We start from the raw sequence: 27,532 nt of genomic DNA on the forward strand, positions 1-27,532 counted from the left end.
TTTGTCTCTTCATTTTTTTGCTCAAGCAAGCACTCAATTGTCGACAGTGGGAACAAGGAACGTCGACGATGCTTACTCCCCTATCTCTGAAATGTTTAACTCCGAGACCAAGATCTCCATCGTTAAACTAAATGGTGACAACTTTCTTCCGTGGAAATTTCAAGTTGTTACAGAATTGGAAGGTTATGGTTTAGAAAAATACCTTAATCCTCACTTAGAACCCCCATGTAAAACCCCCATGTAAAACCCGTAGTTAAGACTTGTAGATAAGACCATAGCTAAGACCAGTGGTTAAGACAAGAAGTAAAATTCGACTAAGTGTCCTGAATAGTCGTTTAGGGTGGATTACGTGAGAAGAGTTGGGTTACTCTGTGAGAAAACTTTTGAAATGTTAGGCGATTAGAGTTCTTCGTGAAATGAAACTTGGTGAGAAGAAACAAGGAAACTTCTTAGAAATTTCCTAAATTTACTTAATGGGCCACATGTAAAGTTTAAGCTAAGCATGGAATGTGTACCACTAATAAGTAGGAGCTGACAACTTATTATGGAAGGGCAACTAAGTTATTTTAAGACTAGTATAAATAAAGGATGAGATTAGAAAGTTGAATGTTGTTATTATGGAAGTTTGAAGAGGAAAAGGCAAAGTATCGAAGTTTTGTCGCCAGACTACGCGAGAAGAGGAAGAAGAAAAGCATTTCGGCTTTAGTTCATAAAGTGTTGTGTTTTCTTCAAAGTATTTAAATGATTTCAAGCCTTCTTTATTAAAGTGTTTGCTGATTTGAAAAGATGATTTCAATACGAATATTTTTAAAGAGTTTTCTAAGTAAAGTATATTCTATGTTTAAAGCATGTTTATTATGTTTTAAAGCATGTTTTGTGTTCAATGATTATGAAATGGTGTTTAAACCATTAGTCTACTTACTATAAATGAGCAGATTGTTTTGTGCACATAAGAAGTAAAGGCATCCATGTAAAAAATGACTACATGGTGGAGTAAAGCTGGTCAATGTAGAAAATGATTGCATTGTGTTTAGCAACCTAAGCAACAAGAACGAATCAGGTTATTATCTGATGTTAATGATGAAAATGTTATTTCAGTAGTCTAAACGTGGGATGATGAGCCTTGCGTAGAGAATGATTCAGGATTCTTGGTGAAATGAATGACTTGACTAATGTGTGTTATGTGAAATGTGTATTGAGGTGACCTGCGATATGATATGTTTATATAAAAAGATGTATTTTATGTGTTTGATATATTTGGCGAAATGATGTTTATAAAAGTTATTTCGAGAAAATGTTTTCATAAAACCTCATTGAGTCTTTTAGACTTATGTTTTAAAGTTTTACCTTACAGGTTCCAGGCATTAAGGCCAAGTAGAGGAAAGGTCAAATGGCTTACTAGGTGAGAAGAGGTTGCCAGGGCATTTTACCTCTTTAAGTTTAAGAGTTGTGTATTTGTATTGTCGTAAAGTTTTTGTAAAAACGCGTAGCCAAAAGTTTAACAAGTTTTAGTTTGGTTTACTTCTCTGCGTTAAAGTGTTTTTATTGACTAAAAGTACCTGTAAAGGTATAAGTTAAGTTGAAGGAAAGTCATTGGGCAATTAAGCAAAGCTTAAGTACCTCAAGGCTGAGAGTTTTGACGTTTAAACGCGTTAGAACACTCAAGTCATGCTATATCTTGCATGGTGAGTAAGGTTTTGTGCGGGGCGAGGTGTGACACCCAATCTCAGTTTCTCAATGTCACCGCCGAAACTCCCCCAACCACCCTTGGTGTGTCTTCATCACAAACTGCTCAAACTCCAAAACCTAGAATTTAAGAAGTGGAAACACCAAGATCGATTAATTTCTTCTTGGTTACTCGGTTCGATGAGTGAGGATATTCTCAACCAAATGCTCATTGCAAATTCACAAAGAATATATGGGCCAATCTTCATGAAATTTATTTTGCACGATGTCTTGGGCGATGTAATTCAAGAGTAAGCTTCAAAACATAAAGAAAGAAGTCATGCCTTTGAAAGAATATTTCTTGAAAATCCAACAATGTGTCAATGCTCTGGCTTTAGTTAGTAAACTCCCTAATGATTATATTTTACATATTCTTGCTGGATTAGGACCAGCATATGAATCTATGATATCCATTATTTCTACCCGTACTAATTCTCTCTTTATACAAGACATTACTTCACTATTACTTACTAAGAAATTGTGTATTAAGTGTACCATCAGTGTAGAATGTTCTCTGCCATCGACTAACTTAGTTGCTCAAGGATTGGAAAAGAACACTAATCAACCGATTAAACAATAGAACACTTATTAGTCAAATACCAATAACCAACGAGGATGTGGTAGGGGTCGATCTAATCATGGTGACTGATTCAATAGAAACAAACCTTAATGCGAAAATTGCACCAAATTTGGGCATACTGCTGATTGTTGTTTCAATCATTACCCTACCTCCTCGAACAGAATCCGCTCAACCAGGTTGTTCCCCTAGTTTTTCTTCAATACCTACTAATCATCCTGGTTTTTCTCCTATGACAACTATGGTTGCATCCCTTAATTTGAATATAGACAGCAACTGGTATCCTGACTCTGACGCTAGAAATTACCTCACAAATAATTTCAACAATCTTTTCACTAGGTTTGAGTATTAAGGCGTAAGTCAAATTTATGCCACAAATGGTTTAGGTTTGCAAATTCTTCACTATAGTTCTTCATCTTTTCCATCTTCCACTGACTCCAATCCAAATCTAAGGTCTCTTCGACTTTTCTTAAATTTAAAAATTTGGTTGAAAATTTGTTGGGAACTCATATTTTACGACTACAAACTGATGGTGATGGTGAGTTTAAAACTCTTATACCTATCTTATATGACATGACATTGAATATCGTTTAACTTGTCCTTGTACTTCCCAAAAAAATGGCTTAATTGAAAGAAAACATAGACACATATTTAACATGGGTCTCACTCTACTATCTCAAACTTCTTTACCTCTTACCTTTTGGAATTAAGCTTTTTCCACCATTGTCTACCTGATAAACAAACTTCCTACTCTAGTTCTTGATCATGTCAACCTTTGGAAAAGTTGTTTGACCTCAAACCCAACTATTTTTCATTATGTGTTTTTGGTTACAAGTATTTTCCTAATTTACGTCCTTTTAATTCTCAAAAGCTAGATCCAATCCATGCACCTTTATTGGCTATAGTAACTCCCATAAGGGTTACAAATGCTTATCGCCTAATGGTCGTCTGTACATTTCTCTTCATGTTCTATTTGATTAATCATATTTTCCTTATGCCACTATGAACACGCCCCCATCCTCCTCCCTCACTCCAACTCCCTCACTCCAACTACTGTCTCCCTTCCACCTATTTCTTCTATCATTGCACCTACCCCTAAGGATCATAATGATGTTTTGCACAACTCTGTTCCAGTTGCTAATAATTTTGAGAACCTAAATTCTACTAATGTCTATCCTTTAGATACAGGTTCTAATGCAATTTTGCAGGACCATGATGATCCTCCTTCCATTATGGGGAATTTACGAAACTTCATCCTCTATGGCTCCTACACCTGTTGATGCTCCTTATGTTATCAATGCACTATGATGACTAGAGGTAAGTGTAACATTTTTAAACCTAAGGCATATTTAGTTGATTATACACAACATGAACCATGTGATGTTAAAGAAGTTCTTAAACATCCTCATTGGACGAAAACCATGGAAGATGAATATACTTCTCTGATGAATAACAACACTTGGACCTTAGTCCCTAGACCGGTTGACAAAAAAATCATTGGGTGCAAATGGGTTTTCAAAATTAAAAGAAACTTTGATGGTTTGATTGCTCGTTACAAGGCTCGCTTAGTAGCCAAAGTTTTCCACCAAACACCCGATATTGACTACACGAAAACCTTCAATTCGGTTGTCAAACCAGTTACTATTCGGGTTCTCCCGACTCTTGCTCTCATTAAAGGTTGGTTCATTCATCAGCTTGATGTAAACAATGCTTATATTCATGGTTACCTACATGAATATATTTTTATAGAACAACCGTCTAGATTTCATGTCTCTGCCGCTCCACCAATGGTATGTCACCTCAAGAAAGCCCTATATGGCCTAAAATTGGCCTCTCGTGCATGATATGAAGTGTTAAGTTCTTATTTGCATTCTCTTGGTTTTCGAACTTCTCAAGCTGACACATTTTTACTTGTGAAAACTACTTCTACTACATGTTATGTCTTGATATATGTTGATGACATCATTATTCTGGGTAGCTCATCTATCTTTTTGGATGAGTAAATTAAATCTTTGAACTCTAGCTTTGCTTTAAAGGATCTTGGTAAGTTCAACTACTTTCTAGGTATTGAAGTCTCTTATCCAGAAAAATGAGGGATCTTTCTTTCTCAATCTAAATACATTTTAGATTTGCTACATTGAACCAGGATGGTTGAAGCCAAGCCTAATATTGCTACTCCTATGATTAGTGGCTTAATACTATCTCCTCATCAAGGAGAACTTTTTTATGATTCTTACTTGTATAGAAGCGTTATGGGCGTGCCTTACAATATTCCACTCTTACTCATCCTAAAATCTCTTTTAGTGTTAACAAAGTTTGCCAGTTTATGCACTCTCCGACTATTTTACATTGGTAAATGGTGAAACGTATTCTCCGTTATCTAAAGGAAGTCTTATCTCATGGCTTATGGCTCCAAAAGTCGAGTCATCTCAATCTACATGGCTTTGCAGATGCTGACTGGGCTTTAGACCTCAATGACAGAAAATCCACTACTGGCTTCTGTGTCTATCTTGGTGGTAACTTAATCTCGTGGGGCTTCAATAAATAATCTATAATCTCTCGTTCAAGCACAGAAGCGGAGTATATCCATGTCTTGCTCTTGCGGCTACTGGAATTATATGGATTCGTTCTCTTTTAACTGATCTTAATATTATCTTACATCATCCCCCTATTTTGTGGTGTGACAACTCAAGTACAATTCATCTAAGCGTTAATTTTGTACTCCACTCCAAAACAAAGCATGTTGAGATTGATTTTTACTATGTTCGTGACTTGGTGTTTCAAAGAAAAATAGAAGTTTGTCATCTTCCAGTGAACAAATTGCAAATGTTCTCACCAAACCGTTGTTAGCCACAAATTTTCAAAAATTCAAACAGAAACTCATTGTGGTTGATGCTACTGCCCTCGGTTTGCAGGGGTGTTAAGGCAGCCCATTAACAAGCTCATTTCTACTCTCTTATTCTTTATTCCTTCTATGTATAAAACTCAAATTATAAGGGTTATTTTCTAATATTTTTGAGATATACTTTGTTGTGGGTGAGTGTAGGGTAAAAGTTTTTCTTCCCATGCTTTTAATAATACTTAGTACTCCAAAAATCGTGGAATCATATAAAAAGCTAGGGTTTCTCTTGCCAAGTCTTCCTCTTCTGCAGTGCTTTTTTATTCTTAAGTTAAAAACGCAATCTTAGCTCCAAACAAAGAAACGAGGAAAATTGATATTCTACAATACAGTAAATTGATAGTCCAAACCTAAGTTACCTAAATTATAGTGATTTGTTCCTCAGAGAATACAAAAATTTTAAAAAAATAATTAAAAACCCGATTATTAATTACAATTTACAATTGATGTATTTAATGGTACAAAAATAACAAGTTTTGGTGAAATTGGTGGCATCATTTTAAGATTAAAACAACTGTAAAAAGGACTACCAATTAATTAACAAGACAGAGAATGTAATAGAGTTAAATTCGTCTAATTTATCTTCCTTCATCAGTAGTTATGCTCATGCTCACAAAACACAACAAAATAGAAATATAACGCTAGAAGGAGGGCTTGAACCTCCGACCTTGTGATTAACAGCCACACGCTCTAACCAACTGAGCTATTCCAGCTTTTGCATCTTACAGATTCTAACAATTAAAATTAATTGTTTACTCGCTGATTTGCTCCATCAAATTTGAGATACTACAATTTTGATCAATCAAACTTAGAATTTAGGCACTGATATTTTCACAAATGTTTTCATTACTTCCTGTGTTGGTGACCATTTTATCACATTGCTATAATTAAATATCAATATGACTTTTCCCCCATTTTATTAAAAATATTTAACTTGTAAATTATTAACGGTTTCTTTCTCTATTTCTAATTTTTTTTAAAATGGTAACATTCTAAAGAATTTTGTACAGTTAGACTTATCTTATAATAGACCCAATATTAAAAATCAAACAGAACTTTCTCCTTACACCACAGAGCACTCTACTGCCTACAAGGCTAGAACTTACTCTCAAGTTAAGGATGTCTAACCCATCGCAATATTTAAGAATGACGCATCAAAATAAATCTTTGAGCATATTAATATATAAATTCATTCATTGAATTGCCATCTTGTATATATACATATATATTAAGTTTTAAAACGCATGTCCTCTTCGTGTCTATGAGAATGGTCTAATACTTAGCCAGAAAAGAATATTATTCATCGTGAATATGATACGCGAAAGTTTGTCATAAAGTTGAACACAAATCTCTTCATCAACTTACACTAGGAAGATCTCATAACATTTCCTGTGAAAGTGGATTCAATACCATTACAATGAAATGAATATCAATTTTTAATAAACAATCAAGAGGTACAGGCCATTACAGCACAACAATCTATCGCTGTCTGGCATTCTAATGCAAAATTCAATACACTAAACAATTGATCATCCGCCATAACATCACTCGCTCTTGCTAACAATTTTCACTTTCCTATTAGCAAAAACAAATGTCTATATCCACCAACTATCAATCATCAGTCTACTCCTATCTAGTACTGATGCGAGTAAACTAAAAGTAGAGAGCCTGCAGTGCTATTCACATTCTCTGGCAGAACTAAACTTTACCCGAAAATGAGCTGGACAAGATTAGAAATGACCACATTACTGATCGAGGACCCTACGGTTGCCTATTCAACCCTGGGATGTTGTCTTCAGAGGTTCTTATACAGCCTCCAGGAAGTAGGAATCTAAACTTGTCTGCATTCTCTATTAAGTATGCAGGAAGATGAACAGCCGACGAAGAGCGCGGTATTGATCCCATCTTCTTAATCAACTCCTGGAAGGTGTACTCTTCAGGAAGCATATCGAAGAGATCATCTCCCTGACAAATGAGCTTTTGTATCCTGGAGTAGTTTAAGAAGTCTCGCCGCCTTACACGGTCTGCATGACTATAAGCTGTCATCTTGAATGCAAAATCTTGAATATTCCTAAAGCAAAAGCTACAATGCCATCCTGCATCGGAGAATATAAGTTCACTTTGGCGTGAATGTCTATAGTGAGTATGTGGACCATAAATGTGAATTGTGGCTCGCCAACTGCTGTAGTCCACGGGGAACTCAAAAGAGTACATGTAGTTCCTCATTTCAAGATGGACAATAGGAGGCACGTCATCACACCATTGCAGTAGTTTCACTGTATGTGGGCTCGGTATCTCATCAGTATCGGACATGATCAAAAGATCACCATTTGAAATCCCTGCACGCTGAAGTAATCCATTCATAGCTACACGTTGCTGGGATTCGAGGTCAAATGGGTTTCTATGCAACCCATGAGGTGCAATTTTTCCAGAAAACACATCATGAACAGTCTTATTCTCTGCAAACGCAAATCTAGCTCTATTTGCATTAAATAGTAATGGCTTCTGTATGCCTGTAAAAGTGGTATGTGACTCCAGGATTACAAACTTCCAAACATATGGATAAAGCTCCTGCCATCGAATTTCAAGCAAATCTAACTCATTGCTGAAGATGATGGCATCAAAAACACGACGAGGTTCAGATCGCAAAGACCAGCCGTGGAGGCGACAAAGATGTTCCATAGACACATTTTCTGCATAATAGTGTGGTAGGCGCACAAAAGGGCGGGGAGGATTGTCCCAAAGTGGGCGGAAGAAATAAGAAATTTTTTGCCCATAATTGAAAATGGTAATAACACTGATTGGGACAAGCATAAGAAGCATAAAAAGAAGATATTTAGGCCGTAATCGCCTAGAATTGACCCGAAGAGATCTTGTAGCCATCTCTTAAGGGAGAATACTATGGGAAGGATGCTAATGACATAGTGTTTTGGGTACAGATGATAGAGTCATGGTCTCACCACTGTTGGTTACCTGAGAAAATTTACCACCGTATTATACACCAGACGGAAAGAGATATAAAACAAAAATAGATGCGGTACAACATTTATAAATGGAGATGCCAAGTGGGAAAAATATTAATTTTCAATTTCCATTTCAGTAGTATTAGGGCATCAATTGACAGCATTGTAGCAAACAGTAGCAAACTTAGCTAGGGAACGGACAAGTCCAGGGTAAAAAATTAGTACCAAAAAGAAAAAAACTAATGGAAAATGACTAATGAAATAATGAGATAAGATGGAAAAGACCCGATAAGTACAGTATATTTATGTAAAAATCTTGTCAGATACCAGATGTGAAAAAAGTAGTAGAAACTAGGAGTGTTCACAATTCGATTTTGGACAGAACCATGAATCAAACTGAACTTGTCGGTTTTAAGGCATGATGAAACAACTAACACCAAATATACCTCGGTTTCAGATTTTTAACCTAACCACTCTTGGCCAGTTTTGGTCGGTTCAGTTCAGTTTAAACCCTTGGTCCCTTTTTCTTCATTTTTGAAGTATAGCTCAGCCTCAGTCCAATCTTTCCCCATGTAATTTATACAGATGAGAAAATGACTTCATCTGACTTTTATGTCAAATAATATTTTAGAGAAGAATGAAAATAGTGGGGAAAAAAAAAAAGAATATATATATATATATATATATATATAAAGAAGAATAAGAAGAACATTCTTAATAAGAATTAACAAGCACTTAAGACCAACATAATAATTCTACATCTCATAGACGACATCAGAAATCAAGTACAGGAAAACAAAAGCAAGAAAATAAATAAGATACATGTTGGATTGAGAATCCAATATGAGAAAATGGAAAAGCACATTAGGAAATAAATTTCATACCCTAAAAGCATATAGACTAGTGTACATATTCCAAACCTTGTGATGTAAAAGAATAATAAAACTTGATTTGCTGCAACCAATGTTATAGTTTATGACCATTCTTTCCTTTTCTACTCATAATATTCTGCTGCAACCAATAATATAGTTTATGGCCGTTCTTTCCTTTTCTACTCATAAGATAACATAAAACTCAAGTACATGAACAATCCAAAGAAGTAAAGAGGGGAGTATACCTTATCCATTAATGGAACTCTTCTGCATGAAGTTCTTGATCTCTCAAAATACTTCCCTCATAACTCAAAAATACCTCCGTGCTCCAACGTAAGACCCCTATTTATGGAAATAGCAGGTTTAGTAGTAGAATATTAATTAGAAGGGCCATATTAGTAATTAGTTAGTAAGTTGATTAGGGCTTTTAATTATAAATAGAGTGAATGGGTTAGAAGCAAGAGTGTGAAGAATATTATGTACTTTCCTTTGGAGAATTTGAGTAGCCCTCTCAAAAGGTTATTGGTTAGCTTGTTAAGTTTCTAATGATATTATAATATATTTCTATATATGTTCTTGAGTGTGTTCTTTAAGTTTCCAGTGTTCTTGAGTTTTATTTATGTTCTTGAGTGTGTTCTTATTAGGAGGTGTCCTAGCATCCAACCACAAAAGTAGATTAAGAATAGGGGATGAATTGAAAACCCATCGTTGTTATTGACCAAGTTTAAGTCTCTGCATCTTGTTATTAATCAAATGCATAGAAATTTACCTAACCATCAAATGAGTTCCAAGAGTTTTATCTAAAAGAAAATTTGCACGTAGAAAAGGTTCATCAACCCCATAACTTAGATCTAAACCTATTTCTCAAAAGATATATTTGTTTTTAAGATACCTGAACAAGGGGATGTAATGACTAACTTAATTCTCTAAAAGCCCACATAATAATACATGTTTCTGTAGATTGCCAACCCATTTCAATTCTCAGTAAAATAATAATAAGAAGAAGAAGAAAAAAAACTCTTACCTGTATCCATCCTAAATAGGTAAGTTAAGCATCAAAACAATCAAAAGATTGATATTCAGTTGCGTCCTTGTACCCTGCCACATTATAAAGTACCTGGGCATGCCTCACCTGTAAATTTAATTTTAATGTTCAAATGCTTGGCAAATACAGCCAATAGATTCAAACCAAACATAACAACAACATGGGTGCACTTTTAGGGGTGTTTGGCCCAAAGAATGGGGGAGGGTGCAGCTTTTAACTCCAGTAAAAAACATGGAATGAATTATGATCTTCCACGAAAAAAGTGCTAACATGTAGATCAATCAACTGACTTCTTCAATCATACTTTGTTGTGTAGTATTTTCTATATATAGACAATAATCAACTGGACATTATGTAGGCAATTTAATATTTCATTCCTATCATAGAATTAATAATAAACAACCAAATGCTTAAGCAGAAGGAAACTGTGAAACTAGCATGGAGAAGAAGGCATGAAAACATTGAATAGAATATAACATATGAAATATCAACTGCAACGATGAGAGACATCTATAGATTCCTTCCTCGTTAGATCAAGGTAACAATCTAATGATTGACTCTTTAACTCAGGATAAACATTCATGAAAATCGTTGACAAACAACAAGAGTAGTAAAAGCTATTGACTGTCTTAGAACTCTAACTTTTCCGCAAGCATTGAGAAGAACTTCCAAAATATTAGACAAGTAAATTTACTTCTAAGTTATTATATCGAAGAAACCAACAGATCTAAAAGGACATTCTAAGACTGGTTTCAAGGATTTCCAATCTCCTTCACGTAAACTACTCCAGAAGAAGGGTCAAGACTGCATGAGATCACAAAAACTACTTTACAATATGATGCAATTACAGTCATAATAAACAGCACAATTAGATATTAGCTGTTTTCCTGTTATTAGCTGTTTTCTGTTATTTTCTGTTATTAACTGTCCTTTCTGTTATTAGCTGTTTTTTTTCTGTTTTCTTCAAACTAATCAGTTACAATAACTGATTAGTTACACTCAAACAATTAGCTGTAACTATCATTCACATCTATAAATAACCATTCTCCTATTGAGAATGGTAGATTGAATTCTTGAATAAAAGAAAGGATCCAAATCCAACTTTGAATTACATCAAAGTGGTATCAGAGCAGCCCCGATTCTTGGACGGATGGCTGGCCGGAGAGGAAACAACCCAGCCACGGGGGACGACCGTGCGCAAGAAGAGACGGAGGACACCGCCGCCCTCTCACCAAGGACATCAACGGTTCGCTTGCTGGCCGTCGAAGACTCCTTGGGAGATTTACACCGGAAGATAGACAGAGTCATGGACAACTTTGAACTACTAGCAAGAAGGATGGACGAATTACCGGCACCGCCCCGGCTCGAAGCAGAAATAGCAGACGATGGCGAAATCAACAGCAGACGAAGACAGCGTGGACGGGGAAACTTCAGAAATCTCCACAACCCGCGATACGCTAACCGAGGAAGGGCTGATTTCAACCCACCACCACAATTCTACGCCGACGACCATGATGAACAAGAAGACGAATCTTCGAGCAGCGACGACCAGAACAACCCCTGGAACGTCTTAGACGAAACATAGAGAGGGCAGCACGGTAGGAGGTTCGGCACGCGGGGAGAGACTCATCATGACTTCAAGATGAAGGTTGACTTACCTTCATACAGTGGCAAGAGAGATATCGAATCTTTTTTGGATTGGCTAAAAAGTACTGAGAATTTTTTCAGTTACATGGACACCCCTGAACAGAAAAAGGTACGCCTCGTGGCCTTGAAACTCAAAGGGGGCGCATCAGCATGGTGGGAGCAACTGGAAGTCAACAGACAAAGATGCAACAAACGACCCGTACGCTCATGGGAAAAGATGAAGAAACTATTAAAAGGACGATTCCTGCCTCCGAATTATGAGCAGACCTTATACAACCAGTATCAGAATTGTCGTCAAGGCACCAGGACAGTCACCGAATACATAGAAGAGTTCCACCGATTAAGTGCCAGAACGAACCTAAGTGAGAATGAGCAGCACCAAATAGCCAGATTTGTGGGGGGTCTGCGCTTTGATATTAAAGAAAAAGTAAAGTTACAGCCTCTCCGTTTCTTATCTGAAGCAATTTCATTGGCAGAAACAGTAGAAGAAATGATAGCTCTCAAGGCCAAAACCATGAATCGAAGAACAACATGGGAGCCAACACCAACCAAGAAGACAAGCTATACGAGCAAGACAAATGACCAGCCGATGGCACCAATTCATGGAAAAGGAAAAGAGGCTGACTCCCAGACTGCAACGAACGAAAAGAAGGCAGAGATAATCAATAAAAGCAAGAACCAAAATAATTACACTCGCCCATCATTGGGTAAATGCTTTCGGTGTGGACAACCAGGCCACCTATCTAATTCTTGCCCTCAAAGAAAAACAATTGCCTTAGCTGAGGAAGAAGGCAACTTGCCTGGCGAAGATGAGTCAGAACCAAGAGAGGAAACGGAAGAAATTGAGGTAGATGAGGGAGACAAAATCTCCTGTGTTATCCATAAAGTACTCATTGCTCCCAAGGAAGAGAAGAATCCACAACGCCACAGTCTTTTCAAAACAAGGTGCACTATTAATGGGAAGGTATGCGACGTCATTATTGATGGAGGTAGCAATGAAAACTTCATAGCAAAGAAAATAGTCTCCAACCTGAACTTAAAGGTTGAGCCACATCCAAACCCCTACAAGATAGGATGGGTAAAGAAAGGGAATGAGTCCACAGTTAATGAGATATGTACGGTTCCCCTTTCTATCGGAAGTAGCTACAAGGACCAGATCATATGCGATGTAATCGACATGGATGTATGCCATGTCCTCCTAGGCAGACCTTGGCAGCACGACAATCAAACCTTGCATAAGGGGAGAGAAAACACATACGAATTTCACTGGATGGGTAAAAAGGTAGCCCTGCTGCCTTTGACCAAAAAAAATGAGGAGAACAGTAAGACAAGGGGTCAACTATTCACAACAGTCAGTGGCAAAACCCTACTGAAAGAAAGAAAGCAGGATATTTTAGCCCTTGTGGTGACAGGCAGCACTAATGGAGAACAGGCTGGGGAGTTGGAACCACAATTACAACAACTTTTTGAGGAATTCCCACACCTCAAGAAGGAACCTGACGGACTGCCACCGCTTCGTGACATCCAGCACCATATAGATCTAATTCCCGGGGCATCATTGCCAAACCTAGCTCATTACAGGATGACCCCTCAAGAGTATGCAGCACTCCATGAACATATTGAAGATCTACTTAAGAAAGGGCATATTAAGCCAAGCCTCAGCCCTTGTACTGTCCCAGCTCTCCTCACCCCAAAAAAGGATGGAAGTTGGAGGATGTGTGTAGATAGCAGAGCCATTAACCGAATCACAGTGAAGTACAGATTCCCTATCCCAAGAGTTGGAGACCTCTTGGATCAACTCGGCAAGGCCACCATCTTTTCGAAGATTGACCCAAGAAGCGGATATCATCAAATACGTATCCGACCAGGTGATGAATGGAAGACTGCCTTCAAGACAAATGAAGGGCTGTTCGAATGGATGGTCATGCCCTTCGGGCTATCCAATGCTCCCAGTACCTTCATGAGGTTAATGAATCAGGTACTGCACCCTTTCCTCAACAAGTTCATTGTGGTTTATTTTGATGATATATTGGTGTACAGTAGTGGGAACGACGAACACTTGCTCCACCTTAAAAAGTTGTTTCAAGTATTGACAGAAAAGGAGCTCTACATCAATCAAAAGAGGTGTGAATTTTTGAAGGCTGAAATTACATTTCTTGGTTTTATAATCAAGAAAGGAAAGATAAGCATGGAGCCAAGAAAGGTTGAAGCAATACAGAATTGGTTGGTTCCAACCACTGTCAAAGAAGTACATGCCTTCCTAGGGCTGGCTTCTTTCTACAGAAAATTTATAAGAAACTTCAGCTCCATCTGTGCACCACTGACCGACTGCTTGAAGAAGGGAAACTTTAAGTGGACCCCATCCCAACAGGAGAGCTTCGAAGAAATAAAAAAAAGGTTAGCTTCTAGCCCTGTTCTACAATTACCAGATTTCTCTTCCCCTTTTGAAGTAGCAGTCGACACCTGTGGCACGGGGATTAGGGCAGTCCTATCCCAACGAGGTCACCCAATTGAATACCTCAGTGAGAAGTTGAGCCCGACACGACAAACATGGAGCACGTACGAGCAAGAACTATATGCCTTAGTTCGAGCTCTCAAACAGTGGGAACATTACTTGCTCTCCAAAGAATTTGTTCTCTTAACCGATCATTTCTCCCTGAAATATCTCCAGTCTCAGAAAAATATCAGTCGAATGCACGTCCGTTGGATCTCCTACTTACAGAGGTTCAATTTTGTTATCAAACACCAAGCTGGAAAAGAGAATAAGGTGGCTGATGCACTGAGCAGAAAAGGCTCCCTGCTTACACTCCTCTCCTCAGAAATAATTGCTTTCAAACACCTGCCAGAACTATACGAAAGGGATACTGACTTCGCAGACATCTGGCATAAATGCTCCAATTACCTAAGAGCTGAAGGTTATCACATCCTAGAGGGGTTTCTCTTCAAGGGAGACCAGTTATGCATACCACACACTTCCCTACGGGAAGCCTTAATAAAAGAAGCTCACTCTAACGGGTTAGCTGGACATTTTGGGCAAGATAAGATCTTTGAAACAGTCTCTATACGGTACTACTGGCCACAGTTAAGGAAAGACTCCAATAACTTTGTGAAGAGGTGTTCCATTTGCCAACGGGCCAAGGGCTCTCGAACTAATGCAGGGTTATACACCCCACTACCGATTCCACAGTCAATCTGGGAAGATCTCTCAATTGACTTTGTACTCGGGCTTCCTAAGACTCAAAGAAACCATGATTCAGTCATGGTGGTTGTTGACCGATTTAGCAAGATGGCTCACTTCATTGCTTGCAAGAAAACGAATGATGCTATATATATAGCTAACCTGTTCTTCAAGGAAGTCATCCGATTACATGGAATACCTAAAACCATAGTCTCTGATAGGGATGTCAAATTCCTAAGCCATTTTTGGAAGACCCTGTGGAAAAAGTTTGATACAACACTGAAATATAGCACCACAGCTCACCCCCAGACCGACGGACAGACTGAAGTAACCAATAGAACACTAGGCAATTTGATACGCTGTCTCAGTGGCTCTAAACCTAAACAATGGGATTTGTCCCTCGCACAAGCAGAATTTGCCTTCAATAACATGAAGAACCGGTCGACTGACAAATGTCCCTTTCAAGTCGTATACACTAAACGACCTAGGTTAACATTTGACCTCGCATCACTCCCTATTACTGTAGAAAGTCATAAAGAAGCAGAAACCATGGCAGAGAATATTGAAAAACTACATAAGGAAGTTCATGACCACCTCATCCAATCCACTGATTCTTATAAGAAAGCAGCAGACAAAAAGAGGAGACAAGCTGTTTTCTCCAAAGGGGATTTAGTAATGGTACACCTAAGGAAGAACAGATTCCCCGCTGGAACGTATAACAAGTTGAAGGATAAACAAATCGGCCCATTTCGCATTATAGAAAAATATGGAGATAATGCTTTTAAGGTCGAACTTCCCCCGGATATGCATATCCATTCAGTATTCAACATCGCAGACTTGAAGCCCTATTATGCTCCAGACGACTTCCAGCTTGCCGACTAGTGTACTCGTGGTCGAGTACAATCTCAGGGAGGATGGAATGATGCAATTACACAGTCATAATAAACAGCACAATTAGATGTTAGCTGTTTTCCTGTTATTAGCTGTTTTCTGTTATTTTCTGTTATTAGCTGTTTTTTCTGTTATTAACTGTCCTTTCTGTTATTAGCTGTTTTTTCTGTTTTCTTCAAACTAATCCGTTGCAATAACTGATTAGTTACACTCAAACAATTAGCTGTAACTATCATTCACATCTATAAATAACCATTCTCCTATTGAGAATGGTAGATTGAATTCTTGAATAAAAGAAAGGATCCAAATCCAACTTTGAATTACATCACAATAGTAGTAACCTTAATAGGATTTACATTGGAGCCTAATATGTGTCCCCATGAACATTGTGTGGTGGCTCTACAATAGTGTCATTCCAAAGCCTTACAAAGCGTAGATATCACATTTGAGCTAGTTTCAAAAACCAACACCGAGATCTTCAGACTAGCTCCATCGCATCACATTCATCAATAAAAAACATCAAGAATGCGCCATTATCAAGAACAAAACCAATCACTAGAATAAGATCACTAAGATGAATTTCAACAAGCAACCTAATCGAACAAGTATAGAAATACCGACGGGAGATCAGAAAGAACAAGCAACTAAAAAATGGAGAACGGAAAACAAAAAGGAACAGTTGATGCTGCAAACAGACAGGTTCGCACAAGGGCCAAAAATCTCACTACTTCTCAGACAAACTTAAAGAGTTTGAGAAGAAACAAGAAAGAAGCTGACAAAATCAACTCATAATAATGAAGACATACCCAATACCTTCCAATTCCAATACATTAATCTTTAATTGAAAACAGAGCACAACCCAGATCAGGTCCAATGACATTCCATTTAAATGGTCAATCATCACAGCAACCAACGTTATAATGAAGGCAATATTTCCACTCAAACCAGCAAACATAAAGAAAAACATCGATGATTCACAAACCGAACAGGCAAAAAAGATACGAAAATCACAACCCCATTTCAGAGATTAAGCGAAATGATCCCTTCTTTCCTTGGCGAATAAAAAAGACGTAAAAGACAGACACAACTTAGAATCAAATTATCTGGGTTTGCGTTGGTGGGCAAGAAAATCGTCAAGCCTTGTCTTGAAATCAACGGGAAGGAAAGAAAAACAAAATAAAAGGAAGAAAAACAAAATAATTGAGAAAACAATTTCCTAATATCCAACAAAAAATTTATAATATCCAAAGACCGCAGAAAAAGGGTGCTGTGGAGAGAGAAAACGGGAAAAATATGGAGATGAAAAAGTACCAAGCAGCAGCCGACGGAAATCGATGGCCGGAAACTCTAGCGCTGGTCGGTGGGAGACGACGGGAGGCGAGGCTGTTTTTCTAGATCGTGGATTAAAGAGAGAGAGAGAGTACGTGTGTGATGAGGAAAAGAAGCTTAGGCTGATTAGAGACAAAAAGTCAAAAACGGAAAATATAAAATTAGTGTCTGTGATACACACGAAAATGTAGCGAAGTTTTAGAAATAAGGCCAGGTACAATGTCAGACGAAGTCGGACATTGTAGCCTCAACAAATGTGTAAGGCTAATATATGTATATCAATGTCTTCTATTTTAGTATAAAAAGGTCTAATATAATCATTAACTTATGGGTTACTAGGAGTGTTAAACAAAGTGGGTTGCTTTAAGTTTTCGTTTGTGTCGTTGTGTTTATATTTTTGTTTGTTGGCCTTTTCGCAAACGTTTGAAGGCATGTTTGAGAAAAGAGATGATGTTATAAGGCTATAAGCAATAAGAGACAACAACTTTAGATCTTATAACTTGTGGGTATGAAGGTGTGATGATAAACTTTACCCTCACATAGTACATTTTGAACAAAAAGGGAATTGGCATGCTCGCATATGCCAATGAGAGATGACATAATAAAAATATTCGAAAAAATAAAAAGCCAATGTGAGGTGTCGGAACGACCATGTGACCACGGACAACATTCCCTAGACAAGCATGACTGTGAAACCACATGTTGCTATAAACGCACAATTTTGGTTTTTAGGTTATAACTTTTTATCTAGGTGGCCATTTTGAGCATATGACCATTAGTTTTCTTCATTTTTCGCTCTTGATCCATATACAAAACATTAGATTTTAGAGTTATCTTCATCTTCTTTATGTAATCAAACAAGTGGTGTTGGATATGTTGATGATGGGCTAAGGTACTATCTCTAACTTCGATATTTAAGATTTTTCCCCTATTTCGATGTATTTGTGAGATTTCAAACTTAACTATCATGCCCCAACCTGGAACATGTCCCTCACTCGCATTATGAGTGCACGTTACTTAGACAGCTCCAACACCTCTAACGAGACACTAGAACACCCAGCCTTAAACTTATATTTAACCTTTTTAAAAGGGCGTGCTTTACATAATGTCTATCCCCTAAGACTTAAGTTCTCTCTTAAAAACTTTTCATACAATATAAGAATGCAATACTTAGAAAAATCGGAGGAAAATTAACAACTTTATTCATTCCTTAACAAACTTATTACATTTACAAAGCAATGCTTTTCAACTTAAGCCTTCTAAACTTTTTAGTCCAATGTCTTATACAACTCTTATCGCATGGTCCAAACGCAAATCCTCACCTTCTTACACCACTACAAGAAAACGTACTAAACGCGACGTCTGAAATAACGTCGCCAAAAGCAACATCGGCGTTAATCAACTTTTGGCGATGTGCACAACCACACGTCGTGGTAGGGAGCTTTCTGTGATGTACGAGAACATAACGTCGCAGAAAGTCTAATATTTAATTTGTTATTTCACCTTTCCACAACGTGCGTTCGAGAGACGTCGCGAAAAGGTGAAACCCTTTTCAAAGGGGACTTTCAACGATGTCATGTACTACAAGTCGCGAAAAGTTCAATATTAAATTTAATACGTTTTGACTTTCCGTGACGTCTCTCTGACATACGTCGCAGAAAAGGAAAATAATAAATTCAATATTGAACTTTCCGCGACGTGGTGGGGAACGACGTCACGGAAAGCAATGTTAAAATAATTATTATTTTGACTTTCCACGACGTGTAGCTGTAGGCGTCGCAGAAAGTTGAAATAATAAATTCAATATTCCACTTTTCGCGACGTCTGACGTGTAGGGGATAGATGTCACAGAAAATTGAAACAATAAATTCAATGTTCTACTTTTCGCGACGTGTAGCTGTGGACGTTGTAGAAAGTAAATTTAAAATAATCATTATTTTAACTTTCTCCGACGTAGTGGAGAACGATGTCGGGAAAAGTAACTTTAAAATAATCATTATTTAAACTTTCCATGACGTGGTTGGAAACGTCATTGCGGAAAGTAAATTTAAATAATCTTTATTTTAACTTTCTACGGCGTCCAACGTTGGAAAGGGACATTCCGCAACGTTTTCGATTACGTCAGGGAAAATGTTGCCTATTTTTACTCATAACCTATTCACAAACTCATGGAAGAAGAAGAACAATCGAGAGGAAAGAGAGAGAAGGTTGTCGTTACAGCCGCTTTTGTCGTCGTTGCCTTTACTGACTTGAAATCTATTTCTTTTGTAGCAATTTTTCGTGTTTGATCTAAATGATCCAACACTTAATCGGTTTGTTGAGCATCGTATGCTCACCGTGTGGAAGAAATTCATGGCAAGTAACCATCGACATTTTAATAAATTTAGTGACCCTAAATAAGTACGAGCAAACCCACCCCCGAGATTGGTCAATCAGGTGGAAGATTGGTACTTTCTATGTGACCACTATATCACTTGACAATTTCAGGTAATCTATATACTTTTATGTTGCAATCAATTAACATTATTTCATTCATTTGAAAGTATAACGTTTTGATCACCGTCATTTTTGGAATGTAGGATCAATCAAATATGTGTAAGGCTGTTAGGGCGCGATAGCCTTATAACCACAGAAACAACACAAAATCGTTTCTTCAAAGACAAACAGAGCTCATTGCACTACACGGTCGTCTGATGGATCATGTCAAGTTATTAAGAGAAACACACGCCAGTAGTAGTGGCAAGTTCATTTCACCAACAATAAAGAACGCTTTGTAAGTCTTACAAAATTTATGTTTAGTTATACTTTTAATTCTATATTTTTAAGTCTGATCATCTCTCAAACTTACAAGCTTCTATATTGTGTAGAATCAAATGGTGAAACTTTAGTCTCAGCCCGTCCTAGAGGGTTCTGAACCACTAACTCAGGACGAGATATGCGAGATAGTACTTTTGGGTAGACGATCAGGCTACTCAAAATATCTTGGTTGGGGCCCAAAACCCAAGTCTAGAACTTTCGCTTCATCTTCTTCCTCCAATATGTATGACTACCAGACACACATAGCGGAGGTTAGTGAACTAAGAGCGAGTCTTGAAAATGTCAACCGAATGCTCCAAGAACAATGTTTGAGGAAGGAGGAGCAAGATCGACAAATGGCGGAGTGAGATCAACAAATGACAGACCATGCACGATAAATGGAAGAGATGAAGAAGAGGCTCGAGGAGATGAGTCGTGTCACACCCCCTCCCGAACTACCTGCTAGCTTAGATCGAAAGACGGCCTGAAGCCGACAGACAATGCTTTTCTCAATTTGTATCTATCAACTCTGATCTGCTGAAATCTTTAATGTGATAAACTTGCCAATCTAGTATATAAACTATTGTACATATCAACATAACACAATAGATCCTAGACTAAACATATACATATATGAAGTGTAGCCCAAAATTAACTGATTTCACGAGTAAGCCTAGAGACACCTTAACCAAAACATAACCAACAAAGGTTTATACAACCACAGCTCCTAAAGCTCACACAAACTGTAGAGTATCTAAATCAAACTAAGATATATACATCATAACACAACATACTCTATACACAACTCTAACCACGTACTGGCAATCGATATCGGAGCTTTAACAGACTAAGGCAGTTTATCAGGCATCAGAAACTTGATCTCTACATGGAAAGTGGGTAAAACAATTTGGAAGGGTAAGCTATAAAGCTTAGTGAGTGACTCAGCTTAAAACTAGATATTTAAAGGTAAGAGCACGTGAAATCTTACACATATAAATCTATTTATACGAGTTGTAAACATAGACCTACAATAGTAAAAAATAGCTTCCTCAAATACTTAATATATACGTCATTGAAATCTAGCAAGGCATATCGAGTATATCAAATACTTTAACTAACATGACAAATCTACGTTGTGTAGGGCACACCCAGTACAACAACGTTACAAGCTCTACGATGTAGTGGGGCTCGCCTAGCACTCTCATCGTCTTTGTCGTAGTTGGGGTCCGTCCAACACTCACGACAGCATCGTTGTTACAGAGTACACTCAACGTCAACAACATAATCTAACCTGTGTGCACACAGTACCATATAGCCTCGAGCTCAACACCTCAGTCATGTAGTTAATAGAAACATCAGAAAAATCATACGAAAACATTAAAACATGTCTGCTATCTTTATCTTTGATAAAACTAAAGCTTACTTAGATTGTTCGTGAAAAGCTATAGTTCTTAAAACAAAACTTGGTAACTCATGCTTTGTTTGAAACACAATGGTTCAAATACTTTTCAGACCTTCGTTAATCACGTGCTAGCATAAATCTTCATTAAGAAATCTAGTCTCGAAACTCATACTTGAAAATAATCATGGAATTCAAATGATTTTCAAAGCTTACAAATAAATGTGTAGATCAGTCAATCATACTTAATAATTAGGAGAAATTTAAAAAAAAATATTTTCAAAACTGGTTTTGGTCACTCACAGTCTAAGACTAGTTTTTCAATGTGTAAATCCGACCTATTTCCTCTTGGCCTGTCAAACAACCAGAACTGAGTATTAGAAACCTAAATATTATTATCTTCAAATATTATGCTTGACATAGATCACTAAGGATATTGCTAAAGAAGTCTATCCTTAAAAATAATAACCCTTACTCTACACATTTCTCAGAATTTTCAACCATGATCATAACTCTTCCACTACTTAACCAAAATGATCATAACTCTTCCACTACTTAACCAAAATGAGATTTCTTTACGTCCAAATATTCACTTTGAGGTCTTATAAAATTTACCTCAAGACATGTAAATCTTATTCCCTATTTATAATCTCAGGTTTCCCTCGAAACTGAACCACTCTAACAATCGCGCATACAATGACCCCTTTAACTTCTCCCTGCAATTTAACTTATTTTTAGTCATTTTTGGTTCACGATTTCTTCAGAAAAATTGTAGTAAATTGAAAAATATTTTCAACCATGCCAAATAGAGATCATAACTCCACCGGTACATCCTGAAATACCAAACAAACCAAAGACTTCCTGATTTCACGTGAAAATCACCTGCCTTGTTTTCTTTGTCAAAATTTCACCCAATGAACATCAGAATTTGCTCAAGCTTTCTTCATAAAGTTTGTTTGAAAATGGAGTAGCTTTTAGTAAATTTAAATCTCACCTCTTAATTCTATTTGTGTAGTTCAGATTCAATAAAAAACCATATATGTGCTTAGTGAACTATAAAGAAGTTGATCTTGCAAACTACTTGGGTTCTTCAACCAATACTTCTTGAGCTTCTTCTTCTTCCTCTCTTAGCCTTCTTCCCTTTGAAGTCTCTCTAAAGTTTGGTGTAGAAATGGTGAAGAAAGGAATTGAAACAAGTTTGGCGGTGGATGAGTTTATAACATAAAAAAAAATGCACCGATTGAATTTCCTCTTCCTTCTTTCTTTTCTGTTGTCTTTACTTTACGTAATGAAAACCAATAAAATATTATATTATATATATACTTAATTTCCATTTTTCTTTCATTCCTTTCACATATATTAAATAAAATAAAATTGACCAAAAAAATATCGGATTTACAAGTTGAGCACAGAGAGGCCCGTGATTACTTGGATGCACACTTTTCAATATTTAATTTGTTTAACTTTCCATATGTGATATTCTAACTATAATTTTATGTCATTTGTAGGTTTGACGTCCGTACCTACAAAGCACTACAACATTAGATTTCATGTTTTTTTTTAATGTAATGTTTTGATTTACGTAATTATTTTTTTGTATTAAACATATATCATGTATCATTTTGTAATAAACAATATTTTTATTTTAATCAATTTACTACAAATTTTATTACGTCGGGCTTTAGTAAAATAAATAATAGAAAATAATAAAAATATAATAATAATACAAGAAAAAGACGAAATATAATAAAAAAATAATAAAAAAACCTTCCCCAACGCAAACATACCGGAAACCTTTTGCAACGTCTGCGTCGGGGAAGTCTTCGGAGATGCCATGCCACGGAAGTCGTATGCGACGTACTGAATTGTGTGTCGCAGAAAGTTTCGCCATCATTGGCACGAGGTTTGTCACAGAAAGAATCCCCGACGAGCTTTCTGTGACGTGCATGCCGACGTCGTGTAGTGCGCGGCCTCCTTACTTCGCTTACCTAGAGAAGGAAAAAACTTAAAACGTAAGTCTAACACTTATTGAATGACATTTTAGGAAAGCCTTTAGGGAATACAAGTACATGCATAAATTCATTTTGCAAGATTAATTTCACAATGCCTCATCATGCACTAAAAACATAAACACCTCATTAACTTCTTCCTTTTATTAGGACATTGAACCATTCTCATGCATAGACTACTGTGATGACACGTATCATCATCAACATCATTTAGAGATTTATAGGTTTGATTCCAATTGTTCAGGCAATCAACTCAAATGCAGACATCTCAACTCATCCAGCCATCTTCTCATCGCCATTCGAACGTCTCAACGCATGGTTGCCTTGATTTTTATGTGCACATAATAGGTAGCTCATGTTAGAAATAAAGCTAATGGTTTACTCACATACAAGCTTTTCATACAAACATGATAAAAGGAAACACTTTACTTGGAAGCATTACAACTTGGAAACATTCTTTTAAGAAGTCATACTTTCTTTATAAACATAAAAAAGTTTATACATGCATTTGAACATATATAACATAACATGACTTCAAAAGAAAGCTTTAGAAATCTTTGTTCTTTCTCTTTTGAAAGGATCACTCACAAAAACTATATGTTTTCTCCTAACCCCTTCTTTAACACCCTTTTTTCTCGTCTGATGTTTTTTTGGCAGAACTTCAACACGTAAAATGTTTCCTTATTCTTTCCTTTGAACTCTTAGGGCCTAATTATACTAATCCTAAACTGGATTAGTTTTCCTTAAACTCATTATTAGCTTGTCAGCTCCTACTTAGTGCTTACACATGTAGGTTCAATATTTTCTCTAAACATGCTTAACTTTAACCCAACACGTATGAAGTTGACTAATTTTAATTTATTGAATCATCTTCCTTTCCATGTTTGACTTTGGCTTGCCTAGCTTAAAATACTTAAACTCTTCTCGTGTTATCATGACTTAGCATAATGCTAGCTTCACCTCGCGTACTTCCTTTCCTCATGTCACCTTGCCAGAATACATGTTCCTTCACAACGCGTCATTTTTAACACAATCATTTAAACTCCTCTCATCTAGAATGTGTAGTACTTATACTTAGTAATTTTACAGCTTTTGTCTATTCCAAAACGTAGGCTTCATATCAACTTTATGTTCTGTTGTTGATTAAATTTTTTCTATAATAGATTTTGATTATATTATTAGACGTTTGGGGATTTTATGATCATCGTTTTGATTAACTTATTGTATGTTAATTACATGAAGTGATTAATTAGGTTGACTTGTAAATAAAATTAGATAAGTATTGATCTAAACAACTTAGGATTAAATCGATCGAATAATTTGTTAGACGCTTATTAGTTAATTATTTCACTTAACATGTCCTAGATCTTAATGAGATTAGAATAATTCGATTACACATGTTTCATCTCGTCAAATTAGTTTATTTTGTTACTTAGGACAATTTAATTAGCTTTTCTAATTAAATTGGTTGTTTTTTTTAGCTCTTAATTGTCTCACTGTTTTACGTTTTACATTTGCAACTATCTCTTTTGTTTCTTTGGTACGCACACAAGAACCGGTGGGGTAACCTTTCTATGGTTCTAGACTTAGTTTCTAAGTTTGACTGCTCCCTTCGGAGTGACAACAAGCCTCGTTTTCCCCCTACTATGGAACGGGGAGGATTCCTCCTCTTTTCAAAGCCCTCGTCAAACTCAATGCTAAGTTTGACTGCTCCCTTCGGAGTGACAACAAGCCTCGTTTTCCCCCTAGTGTGGAACGGGGAGGATTCCTCCTCTTTTCAAAGCCCTCATCAAACTCGATGCTATGTCTAGAACGCTAAGAGTAGGTGGTCTGGTTTTGGTTAGGCCATAAGTGAAGTTTCCCCTCATTTTTTATGGGATTTTTCTGATGTATATTCCAAACTTGAATCTTAAACTAAAGCTGTCACTACACCACCGAAATTAAGACAAATAATCCAAAACCCCCATAATCATACCACAACACGTAAAATACCTTCATACCCGAATCAGACAATCCAGAGATGGAATTCTCAGGAACGGTCTTCATACCTTCCGCTTAAGTGGGTTAGAAGAGGGAGACCTAGGTGGAAGCGGGCTCTTCAACTTAGCCGGCGAGGGTTTGGAATCAAGAACCATGGAGTCGGGATCTGACGGTGACGGTGGAACAAAAGGACTTTGGAAGACGAATTGGGTTTCCGAGGGGTCTGCCGCTCTTGATTCTGGCGCCGTTAGGGCTAGGAGAAGATGATGGTGTGGATCGGCAAGATGGGTTACTCACAGAGAGCGAAAGAGAAGGGGAGAGGGGAGAGGAAGTAGAGAGAGTTACCGTTGTGGACGAAAATAATATTCTTTTTAATATTACTTATGAACGAAAATAATTAAAAGTTTAAATAATCCATAACACATATACTTCTTATCAGTTATTAGAATTTTAAAAAAAAAATCAACAAATAAAATTTATAAAATTATCATACATCAATAACAAAAAAAATACATTTGTGAAATAAAAAAAAGTGTATAAAAGATAAAAAAATGAATCACCTTAATTTTAATAATATTTTATATCTTATCTCGAAAGATATAAAAAATATTAAAATGTATCTATCTCGAAATAGGTTTTCAACTACGTCCCAAGTGGAATAAAAAATTGTTACCAAACTCTTAAATATAGAATTTCATAATCTCTCCATAATTTGTATGTTAGTATGAGTTTGTAGGGTGTGTTTGACCCATGAAGTTAGAAGTAGTGTATAAAAGTTGAAGTTGTAAAATCCAGTTCTTGTTTGACTTAAATAGTTGGCGGATCATTGTTAGAAATTTAATTCTAAGCACTCTACTTGTCCAACATTACAATTGATTCAATTAGATAGTTTTAAAAAAATGACGTCACAAGGTTCTTTATTAATGTCCCTACAATTCCTTCTTCCATCTAATGCTACAAATATGAACAATCAGCATTCACGAAAGGACAAAAATTGAACTACATACAGTACAACAAGAAAACAGATAAAGTCAAAGCCAAAGTACATTGTATTGATGCCAAACTTGTTTACGAAGCTCATGAAATAGAAGTTGATGCAGACCATTGGTTGTTTCACACCAACTACTTTTCTATAGAAAAATAGCTTACCCATAAATTAAGAGACAATAACCGAGGAGAGCATAGAAGTTGGAAGGTATTTACATTGTTGTTGATGCAAAGAGATAGTAAGCAGAGGTTGTTAGAGGATGTGGAACTTAAGATCTACAGTATGGTGGATAAATTATTTGGGTCAACAGTAATATTTCAGAGTTTGGAATGGTGAAAAGAGTTTATATACTGTGATATTCCATTCAATGCACTTACCATAAAAACGAGGTAGAAGAAAGGAAGAAGAAAGACTAACCTTGAATCATTAGCTTCAAGTGTCTAACAGTAGCAGAGGATGGGCTGGTAGACGACGAACCCTAAGCAAAACCAATGTGGACGACGGTGAGAGATCAGCATGTTGTTGTGAAACAATCGTGAGAGGCAGGGTATCGCAGTCGTCGTGTTGGGTTTCAACGTGGCTTTCGTAGTCGTGCTAGAGCGCACTAGAGAGCAAAATGAATTAGATTGAAAGAGGCCGAAAATGGGGGAAAATATTTAGAGGGAACTTAAATATTTATTTCCCGCTTTTTCTTTGTTGTTCTTTTCCACATCCCATTTAAAATAATGGGCTATTAAAAGTTCATTTTGGTGTAGTGCTATTTGTGTCTCGGATCGTCCATTTTCGTTCAAACTACTTTAAAGATACAAGTATGATAACCAACAACACGATCGAAAGAATTGGTCTATGCAACTTCAACCTACGTGGCTTTATCAGGTTCACACACACAATGAGTGACTTTCCTTCGTTTGGATCCATTTCGAAAATTGTACTCTATGGCCCAAAATGAAAGGCCCATCGTCTATTTACTCAAATCCTAGCAATAATTTATTCTCACTTAAAATTTTAAACGTATATGGAAAGTCCACAATGCTCGACCCAAAATTAACTTATAAAAATACCAAACCATAGTCTTGCCTATTTGGTAGTTAATTTGAGTCTCAAAGCCCGACCCCAATTACAAGAACACTCTCTCATGAGAGACCCCATTATAAGAACACATTCTCAAAGTTTTTAACCACTCACATTTTTTATCCACTCTCCAACTAGATAATACAGAAGGAATTTAATTAGA

The 27,532-nt window shown here is 36.8% G+C and overlaps 1 protein-coding gene and 1 non-coding gene across 3 annotated transcripts; both read right to left on the reverse strand.

Moving 5' to 3' along the window:
- Nucleotides 1-5,840: 5,840 nt before the first annotated feature.
- Nucleotides 5,841-5,914, reverse strand: TRNAN-GUU. The gene has a single exon. It is a non-coding gene; the product is annotated as a tRNA-Asn (tRNA).
- Nucleotides 5,915-6,538: 624 nt separating this feature from the next.
- On the reverse strand, nt 6,539-17,322 carry LOC116401630 (beta-1,4-mannosyl-glycoprotein 4-beta-N-acetylglucosaminyltransferase-like). Of its 2 annotated transcripts, XM_031880125.1 has the most exons (5): nt 17,109-17,322; nt 10,061-10,168; nt 9,282-9,378; nt 8,611-8,771; nt 6,539-8,174 (listed from the first exon to the last, which is right to left on the reverse strand). In XM_031880125.1, exon 5 carries the CDS (start codon nt 8,082-8,084, stop codon nt 6,963-6,965), a length of 1,122 nt encoding a protein of 373 aa, XP_031735985.1. In that variant the 5' UTR covers nt 8,085-8,174; nt 8,611-8,771; nt 9,282-9,378; nt 10,061-10,168; nt 17,109-17,322; the 3' UTR covers nt 6,539-6,962. The 2 variants fall into 2 exon arrangements, with proteins under 2 accessions (XP_031735985.1, XP_031735984.1); XM_031880124.1 differs by lacking the exon at nt 8,611-8,771 and having other exon boundaries at nt 17,109-17,310.
- Nucleotides 17,323-27,532: the final 10,210 nt, after the last annotated feature.

The sequence above is a fragment of the Cucumis sativus genome, chromosome 1, assembly GCF_000004075.3.
Source record: "Cucumis sativus cultivar 9930 chromosome 1, Cucumber_9930_V3, whole genome shotgun sequence".
NCBI lineage: Eukaryota > Viridiplantae > Streptophyta > Magnoliopsida > Cucurbitales > Cucurbitaceae > Cucumis > Cucumis sativus.

Bases quoted from the DNA above. Each gene is read 5' to 3' on its own strand.
- LOC116401630 (XM_031880125.1), bottom strand. From the start codon at position 8,084: ATGGCTACAAGATCTCTTCGGGTCAATTCTAGGCGATTACGGCCTAAA.